Source organism: Prionailurus viverrinus, chromosome B1 (genome assembly GCF_022837055.1).
Source record: "Prionailurus viverrinus isolate Anna chromosome B1, UM_Priviv_1.0, whole genome shotgun sequence".
Classification (NCBI taxonomy): Eukaryota; Metazoa; Chordata; class Mammalia; order Carnivora; family Felidae; genus Prionailurus; species Prionailurus viverrinus.
The window spans coordinates 148855628-148880845 of NC_062564.1; the positions used below are offsets into that span (position 1 = coordinate 148855628).

General features: G+C 37.3%; 1 protein-coding gene across 1 annotated transcript in view; it reads right to left on the reverse strand.

The window, feature by feature from the left end:
* Window positions 1-25218, reverse strand: part of MOB1B (MOB kinase activator 1B) — a 52406-nt gene that overhangs the window by 15813 nt on the left and 11375 nt on the right. The window contains exon 2 of the mRNA XM_047856619.1: window positions 4092-4258. Coding sequence (XP_047712575.1) covers window positions 4092-4258 — 167 coding nt within the window. The remainder of the gene's footprint in view (window positions 1-4091; window positions 4259-25218) is intronic.

The following is a 25218-nucleotide window of genomic DNA, read 5'->3' on the forward strand; positions in this document are numbered from 1 at the left end:
GGAGAAATTCTTTGCAACACATATAACCAACAAAAATCTTGTATTCAGAATATATAAAGAACTCCTATGAATCAAAAAGAAAACAACAACCCAGTAGAAAAATGTAAGACAATTTTGAACCCCAACTGTTAACAAAAGAAGCTTCCAGATGGTCAAAAAGCACATGAAAAGAGAGTGGAGATCATGGAATTGCAAATTTAAATGACAGTGGGATGCCGGTCCATAGCCATCAAAAAAGTTAAAATGTATTTGAAAATGCAAAGAGCTATGAATATCCAACACATTCTTAAGGAAGAACAAGATGAACATCAAAATTTGTAAAGCACAATGGATAAAATAGTGCAGTCTTAGACGACCAATGGAACAGAATGGGGAACAGAATGGAGACCAGAATGGAGACCAGAAACAGACAAGAAACAGCAAGCACAGAAGCATGTTAGTTTTAGGTGTACAATATAATGATTCAACAATTCTACACATTAGTCAGTGCTAATCACAATAAGTGTACTCTTAATCTGCTTCACCTATTTCACCCATTCCCCCCCCACTCACTTACACAAATATTTCTTCTTTTTTTTAATGTTTATTTTTGGAGAGAGGGAGAACAGAATCCCAAACAGGCTGTCTTCTGAGCTGTCAGCACAGAGCCCCACACAGAGCTTGAACTCACGAACCTGGAGATCATGACCTGAGCCAAAGTCGGACGCTTAACCAACTGAGCCACCCATGTGCCCTCACAAAGATATTTCTTAAGAAGAGCACAAAAAGCACTTATCATAAAGGAACAGTTTTCTATGTTTCATTGGACTTATTCCTGGGTTTGCAATATTTTTGATGCTATTTATAATTTTTATATTGACTCTAGTAACAATCTTATTAAATTTACCTATTGGTAATAATAATATTGGTGCAGTAATAATGCTAATATTTCGATTTTTCAACATTCATTCATATTGACTATGAATGAATATGTTTTCCTCCAAGTGATATTAAGAAAGCAATCCCATGTAGGAGCACCTGGGTGGCTTAGTCAGCTAAGCATCTCACTCTTGATTTTGGCTCAAGTCATGATCTCACAGTTGTAGATCAAGCCCTGTGGTGGGCGCTCCCCACCCCCTCCCCCCACTGCTAAGCATGGAGCCTGCTTGGCATTCTGTCCCTCCCTCACCCTCTGCCTCTCCCTCACTTGCAGTCTCTCTTTCTCTCTCTCTCAAAAAAAAAGAAATAATAATAAAATTAATAATAATAATAAAGTAAAATAAATTAAAAATAAAAATTAATAAAATACTTTTAAAATCCCATTTATAATTGCACCAAAAATAATAAGACATTGAGGAATAAAGCTAACCAAAGAAGTGAAAGACGTGTACTCTGAAAACTATAAAACATTTATGAAAGAAATTGAAGATGACACAAAGAAACAGAAAGACATTTCATGCTCATGTATTAGAAGAACAAATACTATTAAAATGTCTATACTACCAAAGCAAACTACAGATTTAATGCCATCTCTATTTAGTACTTTTCACAAAACTAGAACAAATAATCCTAAAATTTGTATGGAACTACAAAAGACCCCAGATAGCCAAAGCAACCTTGAAAAAGAAAAGCAAAGATGGAGGCATCACAATTCCCAACTTCAAATTATATTACAAAGCTGTAGTGATCAAAACAGTATGGTACTGGCACAAGAGAGACACATACATCAATGTGATCAACAGAACAGAGAGCCCAGAAATAAACCCACACTTATATGGTCAATTAATCTATGACAAAGGAGGCAAGAATATACAATGGGGAAAGGACAACCTCTTCAACAAATGGTGCTGGGAAAATAGAACTGGACCACTTTCTTTCATCATACACAAAAGAAACTCAAAATGGATTAAAGACCTAAATGTGAGACCTGAAACCATAAAAATCCTAGAAGAGAGCACAAGCAGTAATGTCACTGGCCATAGCAACATTTTTCTAAATATGTCTCCTGGGGCAAGGGAGATAAAAGCAAAAATAAACTGCAGAGACTACATTAAAAAAAACAGCTTCTACACAGGAAAGGAAACAGCCAAAAAAACTAAAAGGCAACCTACAGAACGGGGGAAATATTTGCAAATTACATATCCAATATGGGGTTAGTATCCAAAATACATAAAGAACTACAAACTCAACACACAAAAAACAAATAATCCAATTAAAAAATGGGCAGAAGACATGAACAGACATTTCTCCAAAGAAGACATACAGATGGCCAACAGACACATGAAACAATGTTCATCATCACTTACCATCAGGGAAATGCAAATGAAAACTACAATGAGATATCATCTCACATCTGCCAGAATGGCTAAAATCAACAACACAAGAAACAACAGGTTGGTGAGGACATGGAGAAAAAGGAACCCTCATACACTATTAGTGGGAATGCAAACTGGTTTAGCCACTGTGGAAGATAGTACGGAGGTTCCTCAAAAAATTCAAAACAAAATTACCACATGATGCAGTAATTCCACTACTAGGTATTTACACAAAGAATACAAAAACACTAATTCAAAAAGATATATGCACCTCTATGTTTATTGCAACATTATTTACAATAGCCAAAATATGGAAGCAACCCAAGTGTCCGTCCATAGATGAGTGGATAAAGAAGATATGGTGTTTGTGTGTGTGTGTGTATATACACACACACACACATATATACATACATGTATATATATATATATATATATATATATATATATATATATATATGGAGAGAGAGAGAGAGAGAGAGAGAGAGAGAGAGAGAGAGAGAATATGGAATATTACTCGGCCATAAAGAAGAATGAAATCTTGCCATCTGCAACAACATGAATGGATGCAGAGAATATAATGCTAAGCTAAATAAGCCAAAGAAAGACAAATACCACATGGTTTCATTCATATGTAGAATTTTTAATTTATTTTTTCTTTTAGTAATCTCTATATGCAACATGGGGCTTGAACTCACAACCCCGAAAAAAAGAGTCACACACTCCACTGACTGAGTCAGCCTGGTGCCCTCCTATGTGGAATTTAAGAAACTAAACAAAAAAGGGAAGACAAAGGGAAAAGGCAAGGGAAAGGGAAAGAAAAAAGAAAAGAGACTAACCAAAAACAGACTCTTAACTGTAGAGAACAAACTAGCAGTTGCCAGAGGGGAGGTGGGGCAGGGAGCAGATGGTGAAAGAGGTGAAGGGGGTTATAGAGTAGTACACTTATACTGATGAACATTGAGTAATGTATAGAATTGGTGAAAACATGCTATTGTTTACACCTGAAACTAATATAACACTGTAGGTTAACTACACTGGTTTTAAAATTTTTTAAAAGGTCTACTCCAAAAAAAGAGTACCTGATAAACATATTTTACTAATTTCATAAGATCATTATTGAATTTCCTTTAAAAAAAAAGGCATAGATAAGTAACTGAGTGTACTACTGAGAGAGGCAATTTAGCATAGTGATTAAAGTGTAGTCTCTACTTGTGATGAGCACCGGGTGATGGATGGAAGTGTTGCATTACCATATGGTATACCTGAAACTAATGTAACACTATATGTTAACTAGAATTAAAAGAAAAACTTAAAAAAAAAATGTAGTCTCTAAAACTCTAAAGCTCTATATTTGAGCCCAGGTTCTATCATTTGATAACTATACGACTTAGGCAAATTACTAATCTTTCTGTCTTACCTTCCTTATCTATATTAAACTGAAATAATAGTACCTACATCATGATGCTATAAAGATGAAATAAAAATAATCCATGTAGAAAGGATAACAGAGGGTAAGACATAGAATTAGTGTTCCATAAACATTAATTGCTGTTATTATTATTTTTTTCCACTGAAGATGGTAAATCTGTGCTTTGTATTACATTATAACAGGAGACAAAAATTTCATAGAACTCCATATTCACAAATAAAATAACACAAAGGCTAAAGTGGATTGAGGTATCACTATCCTGTGACATTAAGTTGCTAACTAGAACCTAGAACAGACAGCATTCCAACACTAACCTATAATGAGGCTACTAACCTAATTTAGAGCTTACTGAGAAACAGGCTACTTACTGTTCACTGCAACCCATTCATTTAGATCTTCCCCCTCAGGAAGCATGACAGCCATCCGGAGATTACCACTACCAAGTGTGGCTTCTGCGTGCTTTAAGAGCTCATACTGGTGAGAACCCTCTGGAATGTTCTTCTTTGGTTTAAATGTTTTAGAGGAGCGGCTACCACTGTGAATAGAAAAGAAAAGAAGAACCTCAATATTTAAGGCACAACTTTCAACAGAGTTGCCTATACTGTATTACTGAATAAAATAACATTGAGGTGATCCTAATGTCTACAAATAAACAGCCCTAAATTGTACTGGCTACGTTAAATCCCAGGGCAATAATGGTGGTGACTACTATGTTTCATACCTCAAACTCCTACAAATCTTCCCTACACTCCTACTGCAACTCCCAAGGAGAAAGATAATTTTTAGCTATAACTAATCCAGTGTTTCACAATAAATTAGATTCAGGATTATAGGTTGTAATCTATAAAAACAAAATAGTACTTCTACAATCATTTTTGGTCATTTTATTCCTTTTCACCCCTATTCTAAGTCCCTCATTTTACTACAAGTAATTTATTTCCCTCATTAAAGATAGTTTCATGTCACTAAAACACAAAAATCCCAGAGTGAGAATGAGAAGCTACATGTTCTGCCCAGTTATAGGAAACATCAGCAATCTTAACCCAGAATTCCACATATGCAGATAAGTAGCTAGACATTAATATGGTTGGCTTCTCAAATTTCTCAGTTCATGTGGATACATACACACACACATTTTTTAAACGGATCAAATGAAACTAGTATTAGAAATGTTTTTAAGAGTTTTTAAGAGATGGATTCTTCTGTTAATACTATCAAATTTTTATCAAACTGTATTATATCCTGGTAATTCCTTCTCAATACTTCCCTTTTCTTCTCTTCATATAGAAAGGAACAGTTAAGAAGGAATTAGAACAAGGAGAGGCTGGGTATGTGCGAACTCTAAAGTTTCATGTTACTAAATTCATACCACCAAAAACATTCAGTGAACATATGAATATGGAAAGGGAATTCCAAGAACAGACAGTTACACTTTGCAAGCTCTCCATAGCTTTTCACTCATTGCCTCCTTCTCCCATGCTTAGCCCCATGATCTCTCCTGTTTTCGCCAAGATAAAGAGTAGTTCTCAGTGCTGGTCACATATTATAATTACCTCAGGAGCTTTCAAAAAGTACTGAGGATCCTGAGTAAACTAAGAACCCAGTATCAAATTCAACCCAAATATGGAATTCAAATGACAGGTATTTTTCATTCTAAGGCAATGGAATTGTTGTTTAAACCGAAGTCTCTGTTCAGATGTTTAATTAGAGTACACTGATGTTCTTCATATTATTGCCCCCTCCCTCTGCCAGGTATCTCTACTCAACAGCCAAGGTAACTCTAAAAGCACTGATCAGGGGCGCCTGGGTGGCGCAGTCGGTTAAGCGTCCGACTTTAGCCAGGTCACGATCTCGCGGTCCGTGAGTTCGAGCCCCGCGTCGGGCTCTGGGCTGATGGCTCAGAGCCTGGAGCCTGTATCCAATTCTGTGTCTCCCTCTCTCTCTGCCCCTCCCCCGTTCATGCTCTGTCTCTCTCTGTCCCAAAAATAAATAAACGTTGAAAAAAAATTTTTTAAAAATAAAAATAAAAAAAATAAAAAAATAAAAGCACTGATCAGACATTACTCCTCTGCTTAAAACCACCCAGTGGGTTTCCAGTGCCCCAAAGTAAATCCAAATATCAAATATTAAGACAGAGGCCCTGGGGGTGCCCAGGTGGCTTAGTCAGTTGAGTGTCCGACTTCAGCTCAGGTCATGATCTCGCTGTCCATGAGTTTGAGCCCCGCATCGGGCACTGTGCTGACGGCCTGGAGTCTGCTTCAGATTCTGTCTCCCTCTCTCTCTCTGCCCCTTCCCCGCTCATGCTCTGTCTCTTTCTCTCTGTCAAAAATAAATAAACATTTTTTAAAAAGTTAAAAAAAAAAAAAAAAAAAAAGACAAGAGGCCCTGGACCGAAACCCTTCTTCAGTTTAATCACAGAATGCATTAAACACCAAATCCTCTCCCAGCATCTCTAAAATATAAAAACATAAAGATCATTATGCCTACACCAAACTTGAGACTTACTTTATTTTCCTGGTCTTCTCACCCTTTATCAAAATTTAGTGTGAGAAACAAACCTCACCAACATTTTCTACAAAGACATTTTACTGATTTATGTGTGATTAATGACAAAAATAGCTCTCCTATGACTAATCTGGTGCATGTCTTCAGGCAGGGTGTTAAAGTTAAATACACTCTCTTTAATTAGCCACTGTTCCAGTTAATGCAGCAACTGAGGACGTGACAATCTGTTCTGAAAAGCGCTGGCGGAACACATGAGGATTATTAAGGACATCAGTTGTGCCTGCACTCAGAGGAGGGTCAGAGCCTCACCTGCCCCCCAAAACCATCTACTTGTTGACCCACTCTGCCATGAAGTCTTAGGCTTCCAAATGTTTTCTTGATTGATACTCCACCCAGAATTGGTCTTCCACAAAACTAAGTAAATCTACCTCATAAGACTTTAGTCTTGAGTAGAAAGAAAAAAAAAAATCTGAGCTCGATTTTGTGAAGGCCAGCTATGTTATCTTAGGCAAATACCCCAACTTTCTTGAGCCTATTCTTTCTTAAGCAGTGAAAGCCTAATTAAAATAACAAAATATCACCACTGTCTAGATCTTAGATCTGCTGCAAAATGAGAAAAGTAATATATGTGAAATAAAGTTTGGTTAAAACTGTAAAGTACTGTGCAAATGTTAGTTTTTTCATTGTCCTTCCTGTTCCCGAACCAGAATGAGAGAGTCACAAAGCAAAGGGTAGCACAATATCCAAAGCAGTATTCAAGCACCACTCCCACCCTCTTCTTCTAAGACTGGATGGGGGGGGGGGGGGGGGGGGTGGAGCGGCGGGGAATATAACCCTACTTCAGAAACAAATGCTTTTACACATCAAGTTTATGAAAGAATTTTTTTTTTAAATCCTGTTTTATTTTTTGGTGCTAGTCCCATATGAAGGTTCGGGTGATCTAATGCTAATCATGGAAATCAAGAAAACAAGGTCCTATTCCTCATTTTGCCACTTTCTTTTTATGTTACTTAGGAAGCCACAAATTATCATCTGGGCTTCAATTTATTTGGTTTTTTGAAAGTCTGGAAAATAACTTTTTACAAAAAGGTATAATTTAAGAGATGAGATAATGTTTATAAAGTGATCTTAGTTCCCTGTAGACTACTGACTTCCTTCTCTGTTCCTCATTTCCATGTACACTTAAACTTCAAAAATGTTTTCAAGTTCTCTAGTTTTCTTTCTCTCTGACCCTTCTGCTTTATTCAGGCAATATAACCTAACCATTTCAATACTCTATATTTTGTATATATTCTTTTTAAAAACCATATTCAGGGGGTGCCTGGGTGGCTCAGTCGGTTAAGCATACTACTTTGGCTCAGGTCATGATCTCACAGTTTGTGGGTTTGAGCCCTGTGTCGGGCTCTGTGCTGACAGCTCAGAGCCTGGAGCCTGCTTCGGACTCTGCCTCCCTCTGTCTCACTGCCTCTCCCCTGCTTGTGCTCTTTCTCTCTAAAATAAATAAACATTAAAAAAAAAAAAGAAGAAGAAGAAGAACTCAGCTTTGTCCTTTATTTTTTTTTAATTTGTTTTAAGTTTATTTATTTTGAGAGACAGAGCATGGAAGTGGGGTAGGGGCAGAGAGAGAGGAGAGAGAATCCCAAGCAGGCTCCGCACTGTAGGCACAGAGCCCAATGTGGGGCTCGACCTTGTGAACCGAGAGATCTTGACCTGAGCTGAAACCAACAGTCGGACGCTTCACCGACTAAGCCACCCAGGCACCCCCTTAACTTTGTCCTTTAAAAAATAAAAAAAAAACATATTCAGCTTTGGTGTGCCTGGGTGGCTCTGTCAGTGAAGCATCTGACTCTTGACTTCGGCACAGGTCATGATCCCAGGGTCGTGTTATTGAGCCCTGTGTCAGGCTCTGTGCTGAGCATGGAGCCTGCTTAAGATTCTCTGTCTATCCGCCCCACTCCCTCACTCAGGTGCTCTCTCTCTCCAAAAAAAAAAATCATTAAAAAATAAATTAAAAAAAAAAAAGCATATTCAGCTTTTTCAACAGCTACCTGAAACTTCCTCTGGTATCCACCATACCCTGGAAGGGGGGGTCAGTACTAGTCCTCATTCCTAGGTCAAAAGATCAACTGACAGAGTCCTCAAGTTCAAAAGCACAAAGAGGAAAGCATATATGCAAAAGTCCTCATCAATGAGTACAAAGCTCTTATAATAACAATGTATGCCCAAATGCATGTATGTCACATGGCATTTTAAGATATTTGGTGAAAATATTCAAAGACATTTTCAGTAACAGAAAGTATGTTGCCCTCCCAACCCACCCTCCTCAGAAGAAATCTGCTTATCTGAAGAATCTCAGAACTAAGATCTTATATATCCTTCTAAATAGTCTATGCCTATACAAGCATAAAAATGCTTGGACCTGTTTTTTTTTTTGTTTTTGTTTTTTTTTTTTTACACAGTTTTTGCATGCTATAGTATACTAAATAATGTTTTTCACTTAATATCCAGGAGATGATTGTATATTAAGGCAGAAGCAGATCTAATTTATTCTTTTTTTTTTTTTTTTTTTTTTTAAATTTTTTTTTTTCAACGTTTATTTATTTTTGGGACAGAGAGAGACAGAGCATGAACGGGGGAGGGGCAGAGAGAGAGGGAGACACAGAATCGGAAACAGGCTCCAGGCTCTGAGCCATCAACCCAGAGCCCGACGCGGGGCTCGAACTCACGGACCGCGAGATCGTGACCTAGCTGAAGTCGGACGCCTAACCGACTGCGCCACCCAGGCGCCCCTCTAATTTATTCTTAAGACTGAATAGTACTTCCTTATACAAATGTATAATACATATATATATATATATATTTAAGTTTATTTATTTATTTTGTGAGAGTGAGAGAGAGATAGAGAGCAGGAGAGGGACAGAGAGAGAGAGGGAGAGAGAGAATCCCAAGCAGGCTCTGCATTATCAGTGCAGAACCCAACATGGGGTTCAAACCCATGAACCGCAAGATCACCACCTAAGCTGAAATCAAGAGTTGGATGCTCAACAGACTGAGCCACCCAGGTGCCCCAAAGTATAACATATTTTAATCAGTCTCTTCATGATAAAGGTTGTTTCCAGTCACTTGTTACTATAAACAACGCTACAGTAAGTAACCTTGTGCACATGTATATATGAAAAATAAATTGCTAAAGTAAAACTGCTGTGAAGGACACGCACATTTTTTAATTTTACATAAGCCTATTTTTCTCCCCAAATAAGTCGTACCCTTTTACAATCTCATTAACAATGTATGAAAATAGCTAACACAGGATCATAACTTTAAGAGAATTTGGAGCTTTCTGATTAGACAGTGAATGACACATTATATATAAGGATGTTACATTGATAAATCATGGCATTACCCAGGGGTCTTTTCTTTCCAAATAAACAACCAAGATTCAGGATTGTTTCTCCTAGTCAGTCCTCTTATTCACATCTGAAGGCCGATCAGTTTCTACAGCAAGACAGGATGGTTTGACAAATAACTGAGTCCTAAAGGAAAACCCTGAACCCACATCTCTTACAATTGGTAATCCAATTTGATCTACCTTTTGTAAATTTCAACAGCATTATTTATTTGCTCTTTGAGAACCTGAAGAATAGATTAGCCCCCATAGTGACACTAGGTTAACTTCCATAAGCCATTTCTCACCATCTCAACACTCACACTTATCATTACCCTTATTTTAACCCTTTATTGTCCAATCCAACTATCAATGAAGTTGGTACTTCCCAAGTTGAACAGGAGAATCTTAAGGCTATAGGAATTGGGGAGGGGAGAGATATATAGAAAACTCAAAACAGGGGAACCAGTAAGAGTTAGAAGAATAGATGTCTGTATATTTTGACACCCAAGAACATGCCAATTATCTTGAACAAGTTATTTGACATTACCAAGCTTCAGATTCCTCATCTATAAAATGGGAAAAATAATATCCACCTTGCTACTGAACCCTGTGGTAAGACCTCCACTAATATTAGTTCTCTTTGCTTCACCTCTAGGTACCAACCTGTCATTCACATCAGTAGCTCCTTCCATAGGTCTAAGTCCAATACTAAAGATCATGTACTTGATAAATATTTCTTAATTGACAGTTCCAGTGAACTTCAGGCTGAGAACTCCTACATCAGGACAGTAATGATGATTAATATTAACTAACGTTTACTGCAGGCTTTGTGCTGAGAAGGATTTTACATGCAATATCTCATTTAATCCTCTTTTTATTTTTTTAATTTTTTAAACGTTTTTTATTTATTTTTGGGACAGAGAGAGACAGAGCATGAACGGGGAGGGGCAGAGAGAGAGGGAGACACAGAATCGGAAACAGGCTCCAGGCTCTGAGCCATCAGCCCAGAGCCTGACGCGGGGCTCGAACTCACGGACCGCGAGATCGTGACCTGGCTGAAGTCGGACGCTTAACCGACTGCGCCACCCAGGCGCCCCTCATTTAATCCTCTTAACTATGATGTATATGCTATTATTTTCTTTATTTTATGGGTAACAAAATTGAGGTTTAAAGAACTTAAGTATTTGCTTAAGATTATAAGAGTGGTAAATAAAGGAGCCAGAATTTAAATCTAGGATTGAAATCTTGAAAGCTCATTCTTTTTTTTTTTTTTTTTTTCAACATTTTTAATTTATTTTTGGGACAGAGAGAGACAGAGCATGAACGGGGGAGGGGCAGAGAGAGAGGGAGACACGGAATCGGAAACAGGCTCCAGGCTCTGAGCCATCAGCCCAGAGCCTGACGCGGGGCTTGAACTCACGGACCGCGAGATCGTGACCTGGCTGAAGTCGGACGCCTAACCGACTGCGCCACCCAGGCGCCCCGAAAGCTCATTCTTTTACCCACTACTGAAGACTGCATGATGCTTACTTACCTTTACCTTCCATCCAATTATTTCTAATAATTTTCTTCCTGTATCACCACAGTTTAATCAAGTCACTTATGAAAAAACACAAGACTAATTCATAGTGAGAGAGTTATCAGTTAGGCACATTTTTTTTTTTTAACGTTTATTTATTTTTGAGACAGAGAGAGACAGAGCATGAATGGGGGATGGTCAGAGAGAGAGGGAGACACAGAATCTGAAACAGGCTCCAGGCTCCGAGCTGTCAGCACAGAGCCCGACGCGGGGCTCGAACTCATGGACCGCGAGATCATGACCTGAGCCGAAGTCGGACGCTTAACCGACTGAGCCACCCAGGCGCCCCAGTTAGGCACATTTTTAAAACAATCTTCAAACTACCTAATTCTATCTCCTCTCCTCATACCTCTACTAATTTATATGAATACTTAGCACTGCCATTAAGGAAAAACAAAATCCCGCCAGAGAACAATTTCCTCCAAAAGGGTGCCAAACATACTAATGCTTTCAGAAAGGCAGATATGCACCAGCAAAAAATGTGAGAAATTGCCAAAATCAAGTACAACATGTTCTAAAAACAATAAAGCTAAAGACTCTAAGCTAAAAACATTGAGTATCAAAAAGACTACCTTCAATTCAAGGAAGTTAGCAATCTGAACAGACATACCTACTTACATTTCTGCCTAACATTCCTTTTAAGCCACTATTATGAGTGGTGCTACTGCTACTATCATCAATGACAGAGTAACAAGTTCCTTAACACCGCTGGAAAGCAAGAAAAAAGGCTATCAGCAGGCCAGAAATTGAGGAATTCTGGTAAGATTAAGAAGTTGATGAGAATACACCTAAAACTAGAAGGATATTATATGTCAATTATACTTCAATAAAAAAATAGATTTTAAAAAAAGTTGATGAGATACAGGGACAAAGTCTAAAAAAACCTAGTTTAGAACATGCGCACTGATAAATGAGTGAATCTTGATAATACTATGCTAAGTGAAAAGAACCCAGACACAAAATATGTTGTATCACATAATGTATAATCCCATTTATACAAAACGTTAGAACAGGCAAGTCCATAGAGACAGAAAATAGGGGCTGTAAAGGGAGAAATGGAAGAGTGTCTACTAATGACACAAGATTTCTTCTGGGGGGGTTAATGAAAATGTTCTGGAATTAGATAGTCCTGATGATTGTGTAACTTTTTAATATACTAAAATCTACTAAACTGTACAATTAAAGATGAGTTTTATGGTGTGTAAATTATAGTTCCGTGTTTTACTTTTAAAGAAAAATCTTTACTATTAAAAAATAATTCTCCTCACCACCTCAATAAATCAGTTTCTTTCATCCATTTATCCAGTCTTGCATTCTGCATTCCAAGTAACATACTCTGACCACCACTTATGTTCTAAGAAGCACCGTTCTAAGCCGAGACATAACACTGAGCAAGAATCCCTACTCTCCTGGTGGGGATGGAAGGAAGAAGATTCCAATATTTATAGGAAGAAACAACAGACTCACTACTGGATTTCATGATTTGTGGACAGTGGTGAAGAATCAAGGAGGATTCCTAGATTTTTAGTCTCAAGTAGATAGAAGATGGGCCACTTATGGAGATAGGCTTTGGAAGATGGGTAGGACATATTAACTTGAGATATCTATCAGACATCCAAATGGATATGTTAGGTAGGCAGTTGTATTTACAAGACTTAGGCTCAGAGGAAAGATCAGACTGAAGGTAACTAATAATTTCAGTATCTTCACTGGTTAGCACAGGGCCAAAAGAGGCACTAGTATATTATTAAATGCATATTTTATAAGTTAAGAAAAGTCCTATAGTAGTAAAGAAAATTGTTCAAGATTTAGCCTAGGGCTTCCCAGACATCTGTAGTCATGGAAATTTTTCTTCCAAATTTTAACATCTTGCTCTTTAACACATTATTAGGGAATATTGTACTCGTATATTAAACTGCTAACTGGGTTGCCTCTCAATGTGAAGCAGGTTCACAACTCTTCAACTTTATAAAGTATAACTTAGTGACTTCATATAAGAACAAGTAGAGGGTTGGGCAATTCACTATTTAATACCCTATAAAATTTTATAATCTAATCCTTGGAAAATAATAAAGCACTTCACACACAAAGGCCAATTAATTTCTACATCTGTGAAGTGATCTGAGGCATTATCTCAGCTACAGGCAAAGACACTAAAGTTTAATAGCTCATCTCCGATCACCCTCTGAGCTTTTGAGTCGTATATAGGCTGCAGTTTCCTTTCCCCAGCACTAAATTCATTACCCCAGTCAGTAAATGGGTAGTGAAACCACAAGAGACTTTAGGAAGTGCCCAGAGTCAAATGTCTGGGTGATTTCTATGCAATAGCAGTGACTCCATTTTCAGAACCCTATACAATGTGCTGCAGTGTTAAAAAGAAGACTCCAAAACTTGCATGTGTAGAACTCAGAATGAACATCGATCTAGCAAATGAGTTGGCAGTAATTCCAAGTAACACCGGTATTTCACCCAAAGGTATCTAGGGAGCTTAAACATCATTTCTTTTAGAAAATTTTCCCTAAACTCTCAGGAAAAACTGTCCATTCTCTCTTGTGTCTCACTGTAGCTTAATGCTCCTGCAACACCTTATGTGTATATTTTTGTGTTTATTCTCTTTTAGATAGTATACTGGAGACGATATCATCAGTTATGTAGAGCCATTATGACAATTAAATGAGTGAATACATTTAAAGCACCTTAGTTTTAAGGTAGCTTTACACAGCAAATGCACAACACAGGAACTAACAGCTTTAAAATGTTCAATGAGGGGCGCCTGGGTAGCTCAGTTGATGGAGCAGACGACTCTTGATTTCAGTTCAGGTCATGATCGTGCTGAGTGTGATCCTGCTTAAGAGTCTCTCTCTCTCTTCCTCTGCCCCTCTCCCCAGCTCAGGCATATGCACACACTCTCTCTCTCCTCTCAAAAAAATAAAAAATAATAAAATAATAAAATGTCCAGTGAATGAATGACTACATGTAAATGCATATTTACATGCAGGTATATGTGTAAGTAAAACACCAATCCTTACTTTATCCCTTAGTCCATTCAGGCTGCTATAACAAAAGACTGAGTGGCTTATAATCAATAAAAGTTTAGTTCTCAGGTTCGGAGGCTGAAAGTTCAATAACAGAGTGACAGCATTGTCAGGTACTGGTGAAGGCCCTCTTCTAAGCTGGTGCCTCCCACTTCTCACTGCATCTTCTTATGGTGGAAGGGGCTACGGAGCTCTGTGGGGTCTTTTTTAATTTTTTTTAATTTTTTTTTAAATTTTTTTTTTCAACGTTTATTTATTTTTGGGACAGAGAGAGACAGAGAATGAACGGGGGAGGGGCAGGGAGAGAGGGAGACACAGAATCAGAAACAGGCTCCAGGCTCTGAGCCATCAGACCAGAGCCCGATGCGGGTCTCGAACTCACGGACCGCGAGATCGTGACCTGGCTAAAGTCGGACGCTTAACCGACTGCGCCACCCAGGCGCCCCTGGGGTCTTTTTTTATAAGGGCACTAACCCCAATCACCTTCTAATCACCTCCAAAAGGCCTCACCTCCTAACACCATCGTATTGGGCATTAGGAGTTCAACATATAAATTTGGGGGAACACATTCAGGCCATGGCAATTCTACCGCCACACGTATACTAATCCACAAAGAGTCAGCTTAAAACACTACCTCTCATGCTTATTTGTTTACGTTTTTCTTTCTCACACTTGATTACATAAATGTGAGTTACGAATCATGTTTTAGTCACCCTTGAATCCCAAGTACCTAACACAGAACCTGGGATACAACAGATTCCTAACAAATGTTTACTTAACATTAAATAATAATGTTGAAGGGGGAGAAAAGCTTGTTCTTATTGCAAAGAGCAGTTGTTACCAATATTAAAGAAAAAAAAAGGATCCATCATCTTTATTTGGCACACCAAATCTGAAAGATTTTAACTGCAGCAAGAGAAGCAGCAGATGGATTGGGGATAGTTCCTAATCCTGATAACCAAAATTTCATTTTCAATCTTGGGCCCTTTGCAGTTCTACCCTACTTAAACCTTGGTTTAAAAACTGGTCAGTCAGGGGCATCTGGATGGCTCAGTTGGTTAAGCATCTGACTTCAGCTCAGGTAACGATTTCGAGTTTTGTTAGTTCAAGCCCTGTGTTGGGCTCTGCGCTGACAGCTCAGAGCCTGGGGCCTCCTTTGGATTCTGTGCCTCCCTCTCTCTCTCTGCCCCTTCCCCTCCTTGTGAGTTCACTCGCTCTCTCTCAGAAATAAATAAACGTTAAAAAAAAAAAGAAACTGGTCAATCTGGGGCACCTGGGTGGCCCAGTCAGTTGAGCATTCAACTCTTGATTTCAGCTCAGGTCATGATCACGGTTGTGGGATCTAGCCCTGCAATGGGCCCGGGCTCTGCACTGACAGCACAGAGCCTGCTTGGGATTCTCTCTCTCAACCCCTCCAACTCATGCTCTCTCTCAACATAAATAAATAAACATAAAAAAAAAAGTAATAAAAAATAAACTGTCAAGACATCTCAGCAATTCTAAGCAAGCTTACTCCTCCCAGTGGGGGGAGAGGAGGCAAGAGGTTGTTTTTATACTTTTTTTATTGCTGAAATATAATTGACATACAATGTTATGTTACGTTCAGGTGTAGAACATATTGATTCAACAATTCTGTATGTTACTCAATGTTCACCACAAAAGGGGTAGTCACCATCTGTCACCATACATTACAAAATTATTGACTATATTTTCTATGGTGTACTTTTCATCTCTGGAACTTATTTTATATATATTTAATAACTAAGAAAGTTTCCATATCCTCCCATTGCTTAAACTAATTTAATCATACTTTAAAAGCTAAAATGCAAAATAAATAAATAAATAATAAATAAATAAAAGCTCATATGCATTTATTTGTGGTAATAGGATTACTTTTTCTTTTTTTCCAAAGCAAAACAGCAGAATTACTCTGGGATTTAATCCAAAATAGCAACCCACTATAAAGGATTCAATAAAGTCTGCAGTCTTGGCACCAATGGAACAATTTTTTTTTTTTTTAAGTAGGCTCCACGCCCAACATGGGGCTCAAACACACAACCCTGAGGTCAAGAGTCACCTGCTCTACCGACTGAGTCACCCAGGTGCCCCTTGGAACAATCTTTGTATCAGATACAGATCTCAAGGTAACAATAGGGCAAAGATTCACCTACTATTCCTATAGTCTATCAATTGCCTACAAATACAGAGCAGTAAAGCAAGAGGTATACAATGCAATCAATGACATCGTTTTGTGGTCTAAATGCTGGGGAAATTAAATTCTTATGACAAAGCCAACTTGACTAGGAAAAAAAAATATGAAATTAAATCAGATACAGCCTACTCCTCCTTATCTCATATACTTTTAACTGAACTTTCTTTTTTCACCGATGTCTAGTCATCCTTAAAGAATTAATCCAGGTATCATCTTCCTCAGGAGGTTTCTCTGATAACCTAGACTGTGTTAAGGAAGCCTTCTCTGTGTTCACATAGGACACTATCACGTGTCTCTATTTTACAATGTACCATGAGTTTCTCAAAGGTATGAGCTATTTCTAAGTCAGCACTACATCTCCAGAATCTAGCAGAAGGCATAGGTTGTAACAGATCTTTAATAAATGTTTTGTTGAGCTAAACTGATAAAAGATTCCAGATCAAAAATGGTAAAGTAAACCAAGTATTTTGGCATAATCTGCTGAACTCATACCCTGGACTTACAAAAATAGGTTCAATCATAACGGACATAAGCAGCATAATACATACTACATTACTACATATGTATAGTGGTAAAACATCTTTCTGGTAGTCAGTTAACAAACGCAAGCACAAAATTACAGCTTAAGACTGTAGGACTGAATTTACTCTGACACTGTCAGTTTAAATTTCAGGGATCCTCAATGGGATGGTCCCTTCCAAGGTACTGGAAGCAGTCCTAACAATGTGTTCCCATGGTCGTATGTTTTCACAAAACTTGCAAAGGAATGCTAATTGCAACTGGTTAAGACTGCTTTCTCTAACTCCTGCTCCATCACACTTCCGCCTTGGCTAATGCAGTATTCTGGGCATTTTGCTAAAGGGAGGTTGAGGTGGAGAAGTATGTAGATTTCACAGGATATGTCTAGTTCTCAATCATTTCCATGCATAATTAAATTACTGCTAGTCTAGGTACAGGAATGACTTCCAAGAATATTCTTACACCCAAGCACTGCCTCATTTGGTGTCATTTACACGTTAATGTGCAGGACCACAGTCATCCAGACATGAGCTCCATAGGGTATTGGCAGAGACATAAGAACACTGTACTACACATCAGCTAAGGAAAAAACTTAGTTGAGATATACTGAAATTTGACAACAATCTTAAAATAGTACATGACATTACCAATGAGTTATAGATCTGAAACTCTTGAAAGTTATCAATAATAATAAACACATTTTGATCAGTAATGCTAGAAGGAAATAATCTATTCTCTCTAAAGAATAATCTACTCTCTCTACAGAAAACAGTAATCCTATTTTACAAATTGTTGACATAAGAAGTCAAAAAGTATGCAGTCAAAAATGTATACAAAAATATATTAAGGTATATCAGGCAGTTAATTAATAAAAATGTTATTTTTCTATATTTTGTGATATTCATTGACTTGGCTTTATTAAATATGTAATTTATTATGATTTTTTTCTTACTCTAAATATTTACTTTGCTACTTAATTTTGTATTCATTAATTTTTTATTCATTTTCTCCAGAAGGGCTCCCAAATCTCTACAAAATCTCTAGTCTCTACCCATTTTAAGGCTCACTAAAGGTACTGACAGATGGAAAATTAGAAGTTGGCTGATATAACCAAGTCTCTCAATTATCCACACATAAACCTACTTAGGTACCTTTTCAAAGAAACTGCCCTTGGCCATCCCCTAAAGAATTAGCATGTCTTCTTTCAAGCACGACTGTACTCTGTACAGTATTCTGTTACTGTATTTACCCAACTGAAAATTATGTCTGTCTTCCTTTTTGCCATGTGCTTAAGAGCAGGTCCTACACTTCTTATTCATGTGGGTATTTTTTCAGAAGCTACTTTTAATGCAATAAATGATCGATAATTGTTAATCTTTCTAAGAGTTGCTACCCCTGGAACTACTACTATCTTTAGGAAAGTTTATTAAAGCTCTTTCAGTCACTATGTTAGTTGTATCAGATGTTGACTGATTAACCATTGTGGAAGTGAGGAACAGGATTAGCTATAAGAATTCACATGAGCTAATTTCTTTAAGATCCTAGGAGGTGAAGTAGTTAATTATCATCTCAGTGCTTTGCTCACCTAAAAGATCATCATAGTTTAAAAAGCTACGTTGTCCAGTGGAGAGAAAGGAGCAGCAAGTATAAACAGTAGATCCCCCATAAAAGCTGAGCAACTCACAGGATATCCAACTGGCTCAGCTGGTAGAGCATGTGATTCTTGATCTCAGGGTCCTGAGTTTGAGCCTCACACTGAGCATAGAGCTTACTTAAAAAAATAATAACAAAATAAATAAACTAAAATTTATGGGAGGCCTGGCTGGCTCAGTCAGTCACAACTTAGGGTTGTGAGTAGAAGCCCCACATTGGGCACTGAACTTACCTTAAAAAACAAAAAACAAACAAACAAAAAAAAAAACCTGAGCAACTAATTTAGCTAATAGATTCTCCAGGACTATGTAAAGAAGAAGTCTGTCCTTAAATCAAAGAGCTACAAAGAATGGCCTTTGCTTTTACTTTAAAAAGTTAAGGTAATTTCTGGGGTGATGAAAATGTTCTGGGTCTTGAAAATGGCATGGGTTAAAAAAAAAAGAAAAAGAAGAAAAGGGTATGGGTTACACAGAGTTTATACACACTTGTCTAAACCTATCAAACTATATACCTCAGATCTGAGCATTTCACTGTTTGTAAATCATACTTCAATAAAACAAAAATAAAGATAAACCTAAAGTGGTGAACGTGAGCCTAAGACATATCTCTGAGCTACATAATATGGAAATATACCTCCCATGATGTTCTTAAACATATAAACAATTATTTTTTTTCTTTACTGACTTTTTTGCCTCTAGTTCAAGTGTTTTGAGCCTCTGATAATCTGAAAGACATTTAAGAACTTTCTCCCTAGAGACATAAGAGACAAAATATTTTGCACATAGGAATTCAGGGAGGTGCTAAAACGTGTCCAAAAACCCAGATAAAGAACTCCTGTCCTAATCTGTCTCCTTTTTCTCAGGCTATCACAAGAACATTCATGTTCTTGTGAAATTTTCCATGAGCTCCACATTTATTTTTTAATCCTAGAGAAGTATTCTTTTGGATAAAACACAGACATTCAGGATGAATAAGTACAGACCCTTTTTACTCAATGAAAAATAATCTATAGTTTATATCCTATGGTTTATTCTTTATTAAACAGTGACTCTAAAGAAAGCTTTGATCATATTTGTATCATACTTTAAAGTTCAAAATGACAGCACTTATAAGAAATTCAGTGTATTAAATTAATAGTCTTAAGAAAATAAGGAAGTTCATGGTGATGCCTATAAATACAGATAGGGTCCAGGAAAATGGGAAAATTTTATTTCTTTTATTTCTTGGAGCTGCAGAAAGATATCAGGAACATAAATACAAAACTTATAAATCGTTTCCTCCTATAATTTCAAATGCAATTGACTGGTTTTTGTTTGTTTTTACATAAACAGAGATCATTCCTGATTTGGAGATAAATTTTAACCAATGAGTAATTGAAGTCAAAGACATTAAAGATTTAAATGAGATTTGCTAAAGCATAACTTCAGAAGCATAACCTGAATAATATGGATTATTAGTGAAGACTGATAATAGATAATACATAAAAGACAGTTCCTTACATACAGCTCAAATTTGTATTAATCTGTTTTCTTGTAAAAATGAGTTATTGAACTGTTAGTTGGAAAAAGGACTTTTAGACTCCTTACCCACTAAGACATCACTGAAACAAAAGCAACTCAAAAAGCACAAAGTAGTTTAACACAGTGACATAATTTCCTTTCACTTACAGACACCACACAACTGTCAACACTTAACAGAATGTGGCAATAAAATGAATTAGAACTTATAAGAAAACTATTTTGAAGAGTGAATTGTTGAAGGTGGTAGGCTACAAATACACATTAGCTTCCACTCCCTACTCAAAATGATAATAAAGTGAATTAAAAAAAAAATTATAATTATAATCCTGTAAGGACAAACAGAATGAAAGAGAAGACAACAATAAAAATTTTAAGATTATAAAGTAGATGAAGAAATAACTGAATTGACATACCTAAGGAAACCTAACCCTAAACTTAGAAGCTACCCAATTTATACCATAGATCCCACAAAAGGTTCAGGAATGAAATAAGTAGGATACTCTGGAAGTGGGAGTGAAGATAGAGCAAGACTTTCACAGTCTAAGAAATTACACACCCAGCTTCCCTCTGCAATCTACACAGTGGGCATCTGTACTACCCCCCTCCTAAGAAAAGATTAGGGTTACCTACAAAAGGGCAAAACAGAGACGGTGTCTAGCTTGGGAGATAAGGCACACTTGGAGGCAAATGTACCATAGCTAACATTGAGAGATTAGATGAGTGTGAAAAATCAACATCGAGACCTCTATAGCCCCCAACCTCCAGCTCCTTCAGGATACCAAAAACCTTGCAGCCAGGATAATAATCTCCAAGCAATGTAAGTGATGGATCACTAAATTCTACACCTGAAACCGTTTACCATATATGCTAACTAGAATTTAAATAAAAATTTGAAAAAAAAAAAAAAAAAAAAAAAAAAAAAAAAAGCAAACACCAGAAGAGCTCTTGCTGGCAAATCTGACCACACCATGTAAAAAGGCCTAAAAAGATTCATACCAGGAGTTCTTCAAAGAAACAGCCTAGCCGTATCACCTTTCAGCAAAGACCACAGTTAACATGCCCTTCACACACAAGCACACAGATTCCAATTAGATTTTCAATTGTCCTACATGTAAATACAAGCAGAAGGCAAAGGAATTACCAGGCATTTGCAGGGAGCCTCTAACATGAAAGAAGACACTAAAATAGAAAAAAGCAACCTGGAGAATAAAAGATGCAGAAGAATAAAAATGACCCCATTCCCAAAAGAACTATATAATACTGATAGGAAAAAAATATTGCTTCATGAAATAAGAACAGGATACTATATAAAAAAGAGAAACTAGGGTCCCTGGGTGGCTCACAAAAGACAGATGGCCAACAAGCACATGAAAAGGTGCTCAAGGTCACTAATCATCAGGGAAATGCAAATCAAAACCATAGTGAGATATCATCTGATATCTGTGAATGGCTATTATCAAAAAGACAAGAAATAACAAGTATTGGTGAGGATGTGGAGAAAAGAGAACGCGTGCTCACTGTTGGTAGAATGTAAACTGCTACAACCACTATGGAAAACAGTATGAAAGTTCCTCAAAAAATTAACAATAGGGGCGCCTGCATGGCTCAGCCAGTTAAGCGTCTGACTCTTGGTGTCTGCTCAGGTCATGATCTCACCGTTTGTGAGTTCAAGTCTCGCATCAGGCTCCATACTCACAGTGCGGAACCTGCCTGGGATTCTCTCTCTCTCCCTTTCTCTCTGCCACTTCCCTGCCTGTGCTCTCCCTCTTTCTCAAAATAAATAAATAAACTTAAAAAAAAAAAAAATAGAACTACCATATGAGCCAGCAATTCCACTACTTACTAAGTATTCACCCAAAGGGGAACGCATGAAACCAACAAGATATATGCACCCTTATGTTTCCTAAAGCATTATTTAGCATATCCAAGATATGGAAACAACCTAAGTGTTGTTCAAAGGGAAAATGGATAAAGAACATTGGCAGGGGCACCTGGGTGGCTCAGTTGGTTGAGCATCCAACTCTTGATTTAGGTTCAGGTCAGGATTCCAGGGTCGTGGGATCAAATTCTGCATCCTGCTTTGCACTGAGCACAGAGCCTGCTTAAGATTCTCTCTTTCCCTCTGCCCCTCTCCCCTGCTTATGCGCTCTCTCTTTAAAATAAAAATAAAAAATTTTTAATATGTAATACAAACTCACACGAATACTACTCAGCCATAAAAAAAGAATAAAATCTTACCATTTGCCACAACATGGATGGACCTATAGGGTATTACGCTAAGTGAAATAAGTCAGAGAAAGGCAAATACTGCATAATTTCATTTACCTGTGGAATCTAAAACCAAAACACAACAAAATCCAAACACATAGATACAAGAACAGATTGGTGGTTGCCAAGGGGAGGGAGCTTGGGGGAAGTGCAAAATGGGTGAAGGGGATCAAAAAATTCAAAGTTCATTCCACTTATAAAATAAGTAAGTCACAGGGACATAATATACAGCATAAGAAATAGAGTCAATAATACTGTATCATACTTTGATGACACTAGACTCACAGTGGTGATCATTTTGCAATGTACACAAATGTTGAATCATTCTGCTACACACATGAAACTAATGTAATACTATATGTCAATTACACCTCAATAAAAAAAGAAAAATAATTCAATAATTAATGCCTAGAAATAAAAAAATTAAGGAACACTATAAATTAGAGATAAGAAATTAAAACAATCAGGTAAAAGAGTTCAAATGGCTGTATCCTGAAGCAGGAAAAAAGAGGTTGTTTTTATAACAAGCCTTACAGAACTATTTAACTCTAAATCACGTACATGTAGAATACCAACAAAAATAAATTTTTAAAAGTATAAAAGCTTAATTAAAAAACAGTGTGAATGTTTATTAAAATTTGGCAATAAAATAGACTATTTACAGAAATGTCAATAAACTGTTCTATCTTTAAAATCAAAGCAGGGGCGCCCGGGTGGCTCAATCGGTTAAGCGTCCGACTTCAGCCCAGGTCATAAGCTCACAGTTTGTGAGTTCAAGCCCTACGTCAGGCTCTGTGCTGCCAGCTCGGAGCCTGAAGCCTGCTTCAGATTCTGTGTCTCCCTCTCTCTCTGCCCCTCCCTAGCTCACGCTCACTCTCTCTGTCAAAAATAAACTTTAAAAAATAAAATAAAATAAAATAAAATAAAATAAAATAAAATAAAATAAAATAAAATAAAAGCGTACTGTGCAATATATCTATGACTCATAATATTTCCAGTACACCACAAATCAGTAAGCCAAAATCACCTATATATGTGGAGACTTCTCATCCTAATGGTTCATTAGCTGGTGGCTGCCTAGCTATTATCAAATTGTTTCAAAAACATTCATTCACCTTAGAAACTGCCAGATTCAATCAATTTGATATACCAATGGTCCCTGAGAAAGCCAAAAGCCATGAATGAAATACATACAGAGTTGAGATCTGTTAAAGCAGCATGCAGCACAGAGTAGTGGGAGGACGCTGGCTGCCAACTACAGTCCTATAGCCCTGGAGTAACACTGTGCCTCCACTACTTAGTGAGACACGTAGACTTAGTCACTTAACCTCTCTAGAGCCTTATTTGCGTCATCTACAAAATGGAGACAGCATTATGCTGCAGTTGTTTCAAGAATTAGAAACCAGAGAATAAAAAACACTAATGCAATACTGGACACAAAGATCGACAAAAGCCATCTACCATTACTGTTTAACTCGGGGCATTATCTATTTCACATGGAATAGTAGAAACCTTGATTTTTGCAGTTGGGTATGCTGGAATCCTGTATTTGGCTTGTACTAGTTATGTGACTTTAGGTAAGCTACTTAATCATTATGATTACAAAAAAGAGAAATCACGGGGCGCCTGGGTGGCTCAGTCGGTAAAGAATCGACTTCGGCTCAGGTCATGATCTTGTGGTTGGTTCTTAAGTTCGAGCCGCACGTTGAGCCCCACATCGGGCTCTGTGCTGATAGCTTGGAGCCTGGAGCCTGCTTCAGATTCTGTGTCTCCTCCTCTCTCTCTCAAAAATAAATGAACATTAAAAAAATTTTAAAAAGAGAGAGAAATTGTATCACCTACCATGTAAGATGGTTCTGAAAACTAAATGATATGTATAGAAATGTAAAGAACCACTGGTGCATAGTCAGCTCTCCATAACTGACACCAGTTAAATATAGCCATACTATCTCTTTATCCCTTATAGCAAAGGCCCTTCCACAGACATAAGCTTAAGTTACATCTATATATTGCACATTTTAAATAAGCAATTGTAAAAAGAGTAAATAATCATGTAATGTCAAAAAATACAACTAAAATAACAACAGACTTGGAATTCTTGGTGTAATCAAATCTCATCAGGATTTGTTTACACAAATAACAAAGAGTGGCCTTAGAAAATCACAAGATCCCAGAGTCTCAACTGGTTTGTCTAAAAATAAGAGGGTGAACTGGAATCTTTTCCAACCCTAAAACTGTAAATTATTTACCCAGAGATTTGATCTCATTCTCACCAATTCCACAACTCACCAGAAATCTCAGACACCATGAAGACTGCATATTGTTAAACATAAAACTGTTCTTTTTATAAATAAGAAAAAAAGGCACAAAAGTACAATGACTTTGCCCAACTTAAATTCTGTACTGCCACCACCTAATTTCTAAGTCCTGCCTCTCAGAGTCTGACATACAGGGGCCTATACAGGCTCTAGACATATTGTTTTAGAGTACATCTGCAGATCACAAGAACAACTGAATTCTTCTTCTTTTTTTAAATATTTTTTAAAACATTTATTTTTGAAAGAGAGAGCACAAACAGGAGAGGGACAGAGAGAAAAGGGAACAGATGATCCCAAGCGGGCTCCACGCTGACAGCAGAGAGCCCGATGCAGGGCTCAAACTCACAAACCACGAGATCATGACCTGAGCCAAAATTGGAAGCTTAAACAAATGAGCCATCCAGGTGTCCCAAGAATAACTGAATTCTTCTACAGACGAATGCAGATAAAATATTTCTTTTCTTCAAGATTGTTTCATTTTCCCTTTCTCTTGAGAAG